Source organism: Coturnix japonica, chromosome 2 (genome assembly GCF_001577835.2).
Source record: "Coturnix japonica isolate 7356 chromosome 2, Coturnix japonica 2.1, whole genome shotgun sequence".
Taxonomy (NCBI): Eukaryota; Metazoa; Chordata; class Aves; order Galliformes; family Phasianidae; genus Coturnix; species Coturnix japonica.
The window spans coordinates 92122547-92135516 of NC_029517.1; the positions used below are offsets into that span (position 1 = coordinate 92122547).

The 12970-nt window shown below is 39.7% G+C and overlaps 1 protein-coding gene across 1 annotated transcript in view; it reads left to right on the top strand.

The window, feature by feature from the left end:
* Window positions 1-12970, top strand: part of COLEC12 (collectin subfamily member 12) — an 80622-nt gene that overhangs the window by 58046 nt on the left and 9606 nt on the right. Inside the window, exons 3-4 of the mRNA XM_015855377.2 lie at window positions 5945-6067; window positions 11359-11457. Of these exons, the coding sequence (XP_015710863.1) occupies window positions 5945-6067; window positions 11359-11457 (222 nt within the window). The remainder of the gene's footprint in view (window positions 1-5944; window positions 6068-11358; window positions 11458-12970) is intronic.

The following is a 12970-nucleotide window of genomic DNA, read 5'->3' on the forward strand; positions in this document are numbered from 1 at the left end:
CTGAACTGCTTAATTGGATTTTTGGGTTTAGTTCCAGAGACAGGCACTGAGTGATCCCCTTCTAGAGTTTCATTAACTGAGGGCAGACACATCTCTCTAGTTTCAGACAGTAGTTTGAAAGCAGCAGCACTTACTGTCTTTTTGTTCTGGTTTGAGTTAAGCTCTAGACATGTCTTTAAATCTAATAGCCTATGGGATGTTGGATCCTTTGGTAGTGTGATATACCACGTTGCTATGGCTGGACCTTAAACTACTGCATATCTGTGATTTTTGTTAAATGCAACCATGCCAGTTCTTCAGTTCTGCTCACAATGTTTGTGCAACATACAGTTCAGATACTCAGCAGTCTTTGCTCATCCTGTGTTGTGGCTGAGCTTTTTTGTATCCTTTCAGTTAAGATATTTGATGTTTAATCACAGTAGGATGTTGTTTGGTGATAGTATGTAATTAAATGGTGATGGTTGTTGAAGTGTATAATTAGGATTTTTGACAATTCGTTGTGAATCTCTGGTCTGCTGTGAAGGAGAACAAAGCCAGAGAGAAAATGCTGGCTGGGTTATATAAATAAGTGAGAGATGATGGTTGGGCTGAAAATGAGGGTTCTTCCCTCCTGTAATGAAAGGCTTTGTGTACATTACATAGAATATAGTATTTCTTAGGCTGAAAGCTTTCCAGAGATAATAGCGTTGGCCCTCTGAGACTCTTCATTATGTCAGATGTGGAATTATGGATTTATGGGAAGCAGACACTGCCTCTAACAGATTCAGCCTCATAGAGAAAACTTTTCCTCTCTTGCCTGAAGAATTTCAGGCTACAATCTGCATATTATCACTGGTGATGGTTTTCTGAAGTGACCAAGAGAAGCTGTGCTTCTTTCTTCTCCAGAGGTCATTCAGACAAGCTGTCAACTGTGTGATGGGGCGATCAGGTTGTGCAGGACCCTGCAGAACCTTGTGAGGACAGAGTGGGTTGGGGTTGGTCTGTTTATTCACTAATTTATGAAGAAAGAAGCACTGTGTCTTGCAGTGTTTACATGTAATATCAAGTGCCTTGCTGCCATGTTTCATGATTTTCCACCTGGTGCAGGAAAGCTGGCACAAGCGAGGTGAGTACATAACCACCGCTAAGATTGCGGGTTTAGCTGCTTTGATTGCTTCCTTGTAAATAACCAGAAACCTTTCCAAAATAAACAAAGCTTGCATTAAAAAAAATAATAATTGGGAGCAAAACTACTGAACTCCAGCACAAATGACAGCATGTTTGTGTTGAGTATTCTTAACAGTGGCACAGTAAAAATCTGAGCATGGAGTTAAGCAGGCTGCTCCCACCTACCCACCCAAAAGGCATCACATCCCCTGACCTAGCGTGACCATTGCCATCACCAAGCCTGTGGATGCAGAAGAAAGGCTGGTACCCACGGCCCCAGCCAGAGCTGAGCATGAACCACTCTGAGTTTTTGCCTTTTATAACCTTTATAAAGAATGATTGTTTTCTGAGGTCATACGGAGACATCAATTCATCAGTTTTGCTGGCTGAGCTAAACCATTCGTGGAGGATCACAGGGACTGTTTCCGCAAGGGGTAGGTTAATAACCTGCAAAACCACACAGGAAAAAATTGACAGACCTCGGACTGAGTTTTGTGTCTGGCCACACTCAGTAATCTCAGAACAGTATGAGATGTATTATTAGCATCAGTTTGTCTGTTTTGATTTGAGTGTGCTGATACAGTATTCTGATTCTGGGGTCAATACAAGTGCTTCTTTCTAAAAAACATATACACTCATATATGCTTTTACACGAACATATGTGTATATGTGTGTGTATGTGTTCACTCATATATGCCAGAATTAGAAAATCCTCATGGTCCTGTAAGATAGGTTTACTTTTCTAATCCCTAATATTGCTGATTTTATATATGTATATATACATCCACACACATACATATACATACATACATTTTGCACTTGGATGTGTACATTTTGGTGCTTACAGATTTTTTTTTATGGGCTTCACCCAGATATAGGTCCTTCATGGGATCGCCTCCTTTTGCTGGTGATCTCAGCACCCACTGGGAGGCTGCTGTGTGGTTAAATACCAGTCAAGGCTTGATTCCTACCTACATGTTGTCTTAGTAGTTTATTCCAGCCCCTTAAATATAGCTATTAGATCTACTACTCATCAGTTTCAAAAACATTATCCTGGAAAAACATATCATTTGAAGGATGCAAACCAGACTTGTCGTCTTCCTTCCGAACTGGAAGGGATGTTATCTCTTCACAATGAATCACACTGGGGAGAACCCCTCCTAACTAATGTGCATATTTTTGTTTCCTGCACTCCATTTCTTCAATCATCTTATCAGCACAGTTTTTATCAGGCTTACAAAGGGAACCTTGCATCTTTGTCAAAATTTATATGCTAGCAGAAATATGGTGGGGCCACCTAAGATCCTGCAGCAAGTGCCAGGAAAAGGACACAGAGGAAAATACTTTTAAAAGAATTATTCAGCAAGAAAATATGTGTGCATATCATCCTCAAGTGTTAAAAGACATGCTCCTGACACGCGATATAGTTGAGAAGTTAGGCATTTTGTAAGGTAGCTGCTCTGTGTCAAAGAGCCAAGATACTTAGTCTCCCATTAACAAGCACAGAACAACAACAACAAAAAAATGCAACCCATCCCCCAGCAAAACCTCTGCTTATCTGGAGCACAAAAGGCATCTGCAGATGTCTACCCCCTGCATGAGAACAAAGTCTTCAGCCGCTGGAATGCGATGCTATAAAAACAAATACTACAAAGCCTGGTAACAGGGGGATGTCTCACTTGCATATTTTTTTGTGACCATCTTGGTTTGCAGAGAAGGGAGTCCCCAAAGCAAGTAGGCCAGCAGGATCTCTTTGTACTGGATCGCTGTCTGTTTGGCCAGATGTCTTCTCAACAGGGAGATAGAAAAACCAGAGCTCTTATTAAAATAAGATGGGAAAGGGAATGGAAAAAAAGCATGTGTCCAGCAAAACGAGGCACATCGTGTCCCATCTGATATTTATTAAACGTTGATCAAATCCACAGTGAGAAAGGCACATCATGCGGAAGTGACCTTGGCTCCCTGTTTTTTGAAGTTAGTGACAAATGTCTGGGAGCAGACCAGCATTAAAACCACGTGTACAGGACACCAAGAAGGGTATGCTACACAAGGAGCAACAGCAACAAACCAAGAACAGACTGGAGCTGAGAGTCCGGCTTTGCAGGTTTTACATGTGTTCTAGCGAAGGAATGTGCCATGTAGGGTCTTTCTCTGTATGTTTTATATGACTTTCTGGATTAGATGTAAACTGGAAGAGAACAGCATTATATGTGAGCCATGAAAGCAAGCAATCATGTGAGCAAAAGTGTGATCAGTTCTTGGAAGTAGAAGTTTTGTTGAAGTAAAGCCCAGGCAAGGATTCCTTCAAGACTTGACTTTGAGCTTTTGTGATAAGCCTGTATACTTTTGTGCCAACTTGATGGATTTTGTGCAATCACAGTGAGCATTTGAAATCATCTCCCATCTTTTCTTGTCTACTACTTTGGCTATCATGTTTTTCAGACCAACCCTTCAATAAAGAGGAGTGTCCTTAGAGCACGGGCTAAATGTTTCTCCTCTATCAAAACAGTCTTTGGGACTGGTCCTAAAACAAGGAGCAGGGAAGAACAATGGGGCAAGTTGAAGCCAGGCTCTTCGCTTGGAGAGGTTGTGCAGCCCTGATTATGTTATTATTCATCACTATAGAGAGAGGGCTCTATTCCTGGCTTTTATCTTTGCTCATAGCCTCTACAGTAGAACTGCATGAAAAAAACCTATCAAAATGGTCTCCCAAATGTTTCCTTCAGAGTACCTCTATCTTAAGTAATTTTTATATGCTTAGTAAGTTAGAAATCCAGCTGGTACTAGCAGAGTTAAGGGCTATGTATTTGCAATAAAGAGCACATTTAATGATTCTGATGTCACTGTGCCCATTTCTAGTGAAAGGAGGACAGTAGAGTCTGTTCGATCTCCCTGTTAGATCTTCACTGCAGCCCTGTACCTGGGGAACACTCGTTGAGAGTGCTGGGGGTTTGCTGACAGTCAAATACAGGCTTAAGCTGATAGACAAGAATCACCGGCAGGCAATACTACGCACAGGTCCAGATTAGTTAATGGACTCGCTCTCATCTATGTGATCATGTTAGTATGCTGTGTTTATGTTATTGATACCAGCAGTGCTGGATTGTTGAGGGATGGAAAGCTCTGGTTTTTGTTCGGGTGTTCTGATGTCTGTTTGAAATATGCTGAAAGTAAAAGTTCTTAAAGCCAAAGTGCAGTTTTATTGAACCAGCGATAGAGAGAACTGAGACAAACGAAACAAGATCTTTGTGATGTACTGGAGTATACCTGATACATGATGCTGGACTGCAGTACCTCCAGTGACATCAGCAGCATTTCAGCTCATTACACTACCCAGGAAGTTGGAATGCAGTGACAGAAAGCAGTTCATGGCATAAAATGAGTAATCTTAATATGAGACTGCAATCAAGTGATACTTTCCTACGTGCAGTCACTGTCAAGTGTTTTGTATATATTTCTTGTCTTTCTCTAGGCTTTGTACCTCTGCTGTCTGTCAGTCTTCCCAGTTATGGATTTGATCTTTATTTTCCTTTACTGTTCCTGAAAAAAAGAACTGCTTATTTCCAACTGATCTCATGCCTAAACATAAAGTATCCCAAATTTGTGGCATTATATGCATCGTGTAGCAATAGAATGTGGCATCCTAGCTGAAAAGTCTGGGAAACATGAGATAATGTGAAAAGAAGGTTGACCTGTTGACCTATGAGATGCACATTTCTGTCTTGTGCATGGCTAGTATATATGCTAGCCATAAACTTTGTATAAATCCTCTTCCTGAGTTGCTTCAGTTTGGTAATCCCTCCTTCTCGTACAGTGAGCCTGAGGAAGTCACTAGACTGCAGTTCTTGGAAAGAGAAATATAGTTGACTTAACGCACTACATCGGTCACCAGGCCTTGGTGACCCCAGGGAAAGATGCCTGTGTTTTTCTCTTATAAAATAAAAACAAAAAATGACTCTACAGAAGGTCATGAGCTGAGAAAAGTAAAATCAGCTGTGGGCTAGGCCTCAGGGGAAATATAAGTTGCTCATAAAAAGCTACAGAACAAGTCTTGATTAGTTAAGTAATCTGGTACATAGAATTTATTAGAGCTTAAAGCTTTCCTGTGGGACTCCCCTAATAGTACACAAATACAGTAAAATATCAAAGAAATGCATATTTTGTCAGACACTGAAAGCTGCATTTATCCTGACCTCCTAATGCACATCGGAAGGGGGGATAAATCCAGCCCATTCAGATCAGTGCAGTGGCCCAGTTTGCATATTTTTACATGCTCACTTTTCTCCTGAATTTCTTTGTATCTTAGTCAACATTTCCAATACCTTCAAGCTGTTCCTGAGGAGCACACCAAGAACAGAGGAGTATTGGTTTCCACTGGAGTATTGACTGTTGTCTCTGTACATTGCCTGAATGCTGAGAAAGAGCTGCTGTGATATCATGCATGACAGAGGCTACACTGATAAATATTTGACTTCCAAAGCTCACCACAGACTTGCTAGCAGAGTCAGAAAATGGTCCTGTCTCCCAGGGAAGCCCCAGTTTTGCCAGTGAAGCAGAACCTCCTTCTCTTCCACAGCCTAAAACTGCAAAGTGACTGAATCAATAAGCTGACTCTTTAACCACAGTGGAACCTCCACAATGGAGGCCATGCTGGCAGAATAGTCAGAGAGGCACCCATTTCTCATCTGCTTACATACATATTTTGTTTGTTAGAACATGGAGGAAAGAAAATACGGAGATGAAACCGGCAATGTGTCTTTTGCTCTTGTTTTAAAATTCATCATCTTTTCTTTTGCAGGTATTCAGGAGGGGACTCAGTGTACCAAGTGTAAAAATAACTGGGCACTGAAGTTTTCCATCATCTTACTATACATTCTATGTGCCCTATTAACAATTACCGTAGCCATTCTGGGATACAAAGGTAAGCGTGCATCAAGTGCAACATTTCTTTTTCAGTCAAGCATCCAAGGAGGTTTCTGTGTATTACATAGGCAGTTTATCATGTTTTCATCTTGAATATGAAAACTTTTCTCAGTGTTGTTTGTGGTAGCAACAAAAACTCAGCCTTAGAGTTTCACTTTCAAGCAATTATGAAGTTTTGAAATTAGATTAGAAATTTTAAAAGAGGAAAAAGAAAAACAAACTGATTTTTCTTCCTCAGTGAAAGGGTACTAACTGGAAGACTCAGAGCTCTGCAATATGTTAAGCCTTAATTTCATTGAGCCCATTTGTATATCAGCACCCTTCCAAAATAAATGTCTTTCTTGATGGGAGAGACAGGAATAGTCTTACAGAGGTAATTATAATGTTTGTCACAGGAAGCAAAATTACTTTGAAAAGTAATTATTTGGAAGAAAGATTGAATTAGAAGGTGCCAGTTTATTGAGTTATCTACAATTACTTTGGTGAACAAAGATGCTTAGAAGCTTTCAAAGATTCTGGCAGTTGGGTAACCCAATAATGTAGGAAGTTTCATTTTTGCAAATCCAAGGGTGGGTATATTAGAAAGCACAGCTTAAAATTCCCATACCTAATGTATACTAATTAAGTGTAGCCATTTAGATATTGTTGTGAATGAGTCAATGTGAATGTCTTCTTGTGCAGTCACAGCTATGATGTGTGAAATAAGTGGGATGTGAGGTTCTAGTAAGATAATGAAAATGAGTAATGTTATTCCTAGCATTATAGTAGAACACTAACATCTTGTGGAGAAAAACAGGCAAGGTTCAAACAGTCTATTTGAGCACAGCTTTCAGTTGTAGCTTCATAAACCCTCCGAGAAGCTGAGTAAATCTTCACATGATTAGCATGCAGCGCATCCTGTGCCACCAGCAGCTGTGCTACTAGCAGAACTGACATCATCTCTGGTCCTTTGCCACTGAAAAAATAAAGGAAATTGTAGAAAAGAATAAAAGAAAATTGTAGAAATAGAAAAGAATAAATACTTACTTGAGAGGATTCACTAGAATTGTAAGTATGAAGAAAATTGAAACTGCTTGCTATAGATGGAAGATTTAACAAGGGAGAAGAGAGAATGCGAAGGGTATTCTATCAGAACAGAGATATTCTTTTTTCACTGTAAAGCAGGCAAATGTAGAAAAAAAAAGTAGTATATACATACATACTTACTCAGATGTTCTCCTGAAGAATGTGTAAGTGGTTTCTGAAAGTAAGATTCTGAGACAAAAAAGTCTTTGCAGGATTTTTGATCTCTTAAGACTGTTTATGCTGATTAGGGGAGGACAAACTTGGACTTTTTTCAGGTATAAATCTGCAGATGTCTGCTTATGGCAAGTAAGGGTGTGATCTTTCCGGTCTATAACCCAGACACTGAATGCCTGGGATTTAGTAGAATTTTCCTCAAGAGCTTTTTATTACATGGTTGTCAGTTCTGGGGCTTACCAGGAGAATCAGACCTCACTTGGCCTCCGAAAGAGCATGTCAAGTTGGAGGAACCACTGCTCTGTATCTTGCTTTGGCAAACATTTGCTTGTATATGTGCAGGAAGCAATAGCAATAAGGAAACTGTCCAAAATATCTTTTGGGGAGTTTCTCTTCCTCATTTCAGTCCACAGTTTTCCAGCTTCATTCTCTACAGGCCTCCAGCACAGTCTCTTCCCCAAGCTTCACTCCCAGGTTGAGGCCCCTTCTTTGCTATACTCAGTTCTAAACCTGCTCCTTGCACTGTCAGTGCTGCCTGAGCTGAAACTAGCCTGTCACGTCCATATTTTTATACAAGGCCAGGACTAAAGAATTGCCTTGCCCACAAAAATGGGGAAAAAATACACATCTTCACTGACTTTATGACATCTTGGCAATGGTAACAACCTGAATTCCAAGAGAAAGAGATGGACTTTGGTGAAAAGTCCTTTTCGGTCCAAGGTGTCTTCTCAGAAACTCCAAGCAGTAAGTAGCTGTATGTCAAGTATTAATTTCACCCTTTGTACCCTGCAGTTTGAGAGCTTTGTCTCCACAGTGCCTAAAGAGCTATCTTGCAGGGAAAATTTGCAATTAAACAAACCCCCAGTTGATGGTACGTATTCAAAGGAATTACTGCAATATTTTTTCTTAGTGGGGAAGGAATTAGGCCTTAAAGGAAAAACCAAATTTAAAATAAAATTGTATAAAGCTCTTGAACTCTCCCCTCTGCATCGGAGTTTGGCTCGTCTTTTTACTGCAGTACTATGCTGAAAGAAGGAATTCTGCTGGCATCAGGGATTCTTCCAGTCTCTTAGCTAAGTTTCCATTAAATTTGCCTCCCACGTTTATGTTTATAAAGCCCAAAACTACTTTTAAAACTTTCATTTCCTACATAGTATTTAGATACCCTTTGTGATTTAAAACATTAAAACTACTAATCAGTGAATTAAATATGGCAGGCAAAAAAACAACTCAATGGGAGGCAAAGTCAACACAGAACAAACCTCTAAATTGGTGGTAAAAATTACAAAGTAGTTTGGAGAAACCTGAAACCAAAACATGAATTAAATATTGAGGCCGTGGAGGAATAACAAGCTGAGTTTACTACTACTTTTGGAAGAAAGATGCAATAGTTGTTTAAAAACATTAATAAAGCAAGCTGTGATTTTAAAATATGCTTTTATAAATAAAATGCAAAAATACAAAGCAGTGGAATTTCTGGCACTTGGCATTGCCAAATTAGCCTATTAAAGGTGAACAGTCATTCTGCAATTTGGTCCAATAAGGGAAGCTCATGCACTCAGTTTGAACTTAGTTCTCAGTTGCTGATCAGTCATTTTACATATATTCTTGACTAATGACCACCATGACTTTCACCTGCTTGCTTTTCCTGTCTCCCAGCTTCTCCCTACTGTTACCAAGACCAACACACCCTGTTGACAGGGTACGTTTTCTCCCTGCTTCTTGACTGAGGCTGAAACAGAGAGTAGGTCAGGTACAGACGCTCTTCACTGTCCTGGTCAAAAACCACTTGAACATTTGGCTTCATTTGAAGGACCTTTGCTAAACTTTTCACAGTGACCTTGTCAGAAATTTAATATCACAGTGCAGAGATAACTCACCAAGTTGAGTGTTAAGATGATCTGGTCCAAAGGGAAGCTCAAGTCACAGACAAACTTTGCATTTTTTGAGAGCAGCAGACTGTTGGAAAGCAGCAGAATGACCTTCATAAGGCGCATCAGGGTCAGTCTGCCTTTTTAGCCTTGGCTTTTCTGTCTTCATCCACACTTCACACTGCTGTGCTAACATCCTGTAAGGGGAAATAGAACAAAAATCAAGGAAATTGTAAGTAAGACCTCTCATTAAATGGCTGCTTCATTGAATGCTTGGGGTGTTCTACACAAAGAATATTCATAGCTACAGACCACCTTCAGTCTTTTCAGTATGGGCTTTTAAAAATTATTTATTTATTTTTATTTTTAGTTTGGTAATGAAAATACCATATGCTGTTGCATCTGCAATTCCATCCAATCTCAGGCTTCTACATATTGATAGTGTTCTACCATCTTCATTTGCTTTAAACTCTTCAGGGGAATACTGTAATATTAGTTTCCAGTGTTAGATATCATTCATTCAATATTCTTGCTGTTACAGAGCAGCATAAAGTCTGAGGTTTACAGACTTCAGATCTGAAATACAGACTGTCAATCACTCAAACTGCAAAACTACGTTTTCCTTTTCATTATTGTTGTTATACATTCGTTTTCAACAGGCTCACAACAGCTGTAGGAGTAGGAAGGTTATTCACCAAGGGATGTCTGGTCACTTTGAAAATCTTGAGATCTTTTCCACTGTTGCAGCTCCACTCACCTCCATGTGACATCAGAGATGATCTTGGTCTGCTGTTTGTGTGTTGATTTTTTGGAAAGCATTAAAACTTCTGTGTATCTGTGGTGCCCATAGAAAGAAAAACAAGGGGAAAAGTTAATGAAGAAGGAGCACTTGGTGGACTGCACTTCAAAGGTCTAGTTGTGGTTGCTCAAAATAGCAAAATATGCCCTAAATTTCCATTCCTGGTGAAAAACAATTCTTTACATAGCGATGACTTTTATGAGGCTACTTTGTGGATGCAGATCATCTCACAGACAGAAAAAGCTGGTTGGTATCTTCAACCCAGCACAGGCCTGAAGAGTTGGGTTTCCTTTCTAAAGGCATGGGAAAAACATTATTTCTCCTATTTGAATAGGGGACTGGCACAATGCCTCATGCAGCCTCTCCAAGGATTCATGCAGATATGTTCTGCTCCCAGTGTAATCTTAGGACCAGATAGTCAGGTGATGAGAACAAAATTTCTGCCCATGGTTGCTGTTTGAATGCTGAAGCACATTCAAGTAGATTTGCCATGGAAGCTGAAGACAGCTCCCCGTCTGGCAAACATTTTCCTGGTTGCTTCATCAAGTACAGACTTCCGTCACTAGAAGCCACTCTTTGTTTTGTTGCTCTTTTTCCATTTCCACGTCAACTCAATCAAATCATCAAATTGTCTCAGTGACAAGAAAATGACTCAGACGTTACCAAGTAAAAAAACACATCAAAAGAAGCCATAAAGCTGCACTTGCTGACTGGCCACCATTTCAATCTTAACAAGTCAGAACAATTTTGAGAACATTTTGAGTGATCTGTGCTGTTATTAACACATTTAAATGTTGATTTCAAAAATGTTGATTTCAAGAAGTGTTTAATAAATGCATCTTCAAACTGCTTTGTCAGACCAGAGCTTGCTAGCCAGGATTCATTTCTTTTTTAATGATTAAAAGGCTCAGGGGAAAAAAAAGAAAGGAAAAAAAAAAAGGTCTCTTCAAGGAGTAATGGCTCAGTGGACCATGGTGAAATAAAAGGAAGTCTTCTCTCACGTGTATGAGCCATATGAGCTTTTAGCAACCTGTCTACCAAAAAGCACTGCGCTTGTAGCGTGGAAGTACTGTGAAAAGACAAGGACTTGGTTCATGAGGAAAACTCACAAAGAGGGATTTCTTTATTCATAAGGGAGGTTGCCTCTGAGGAAAGAAATGTGTGGGAACTGTTGGCAGAGTGAGGAACTGGAAGTGTTCTGAGTTCATCCTGTCGTTGCTTCACAATAGAATTGCTGAGTGTAGTGGCAAGCAAGGCAGTTTTAATGCTTTTTTTTCAAGTTTGATGCTAGTAATGTTCTTTTGGTTTGTTTTTTAGTTTACTAGACTTCATAATTTCACTTTTTCTTCTTTCCTTAACATGCTGTTTTCTTTTCCCTAGTTGTAGAAAAAATGGACAATGTGACAGGTGGCCTGGAAACGTCCCATAGAAGATATACAGAAAAGCTCACAGAGGTGGAGAGTGACCTGAAGAAACTAGGTAATCTACATGCAAGCAAACCCCCTTTTTATCATGACTTTTCAGTGTATTTCACTTCACAAACATTATATTGAGATTTGTATTCCTTGGGAAAGTAACTAGCTTGCAGCATGATGTTTTCAGCTCTTTTCCGCCACAAGCTACACAAGCTGTATTCTGAAGTATTTGCACACTACATTTAGTTCAGCAACATGGGCATGTGGCATGTGGCATGTACTTTTGCTGACACGTGTAGGTATAAGCGCTACACCTTAAAGCACATGCAGTCTCTCATGTTACTCTGCTGATTAAATTGACAGCATGGAGCATTTTTTATTTGGTTCGTGATCACGTATTTTCACATGCTACTGGATGGGTGGCCAATGAGATGCTCAGACCATCAGTTCCCATTTAAGTGAGTGTATGATGGAGGAAGTAAAAACAGTTACAGGGCAGTGTGTGTGTGAGTAGAGTAAAGGTAAAAGGACTGTTGTAGGGTTAGATGTGGTGAATGAAAGACAGACCTTCACAGTTCAGCTTTTGTGGACCTGACACTTGTTAGAACCATGTGAGAAGCACATATTGAGCTATAGCTGAGAGGTAAACATACATACAGTCAGAGCTGAGAAGGTCCTGAAATGAGAGAAATGCCAAGGAGAGGAACTGTGCTTAGAACAGTGTCCATCCATAAAAGGTTCCATAAACACTGTGGGCTGAAGTTTCTCTCACAAGTCACCCTCACTGTACGCCATCATGACTCATTGAAACGCATAAGAAGAAAGCTCCTTACAGAGCCATATTCACTGTAGCTTATGAAAACCATCCGACCCCCTCTTTGAGTCATCTGAAGTGATGGACTTCAGGCTGCATAATTCACAAACATAGTTATACTTCAGTGGGACAAAAATATATGGACTGCATATAGCAGAAGGAAGTGATTGAGGTCAAGAAAAGGAATATTCCCTCAAAGTGAGTGTTAACTGCTTATTTCTTTAGTTTCTTTGTCCTGGATGATGGACTGTGCAGCCTCAAAAGTTTAATTACACTCAAACAAGGTCCCAGAAGTATACTGTAGAGCAGTGCAAGCAAAAGCTGAGATGTTCCTTAATGGTTATGGTTTTGCTTTCCTGAAACTCATGACATGAAGAAACAATAAAAGAAAAAGAAATGTCACTAGAAGCAGCAGTGGTACGTTCAAGAGAAAAATAAATAAATGTATCCTGTCGTGTCTACAATAGCCTGATGGCAAAGCTTTTGTCTTTATCCAGATTGTTTTAAAATTGGTATTATAACCATTTTAAAACTAAAACCAAGATTTAAAAATACAGAACTATTTGTACTAAATCACAATGACAATATTCCACCTGCCAGAAAAAGGAGGAAGAAAATATGAACTGGTAGAATCTACCTCTGAGCTTTCAGCAAAAGCCAGCTGTAGCTTCAAAGCATAAATTTTCTGTTACCTATTCAGTGTTTTGAATACTTTCTACCATCCAGTTTTCATTCAAAATAGAAGCAGTACTTGTGAGTGTAT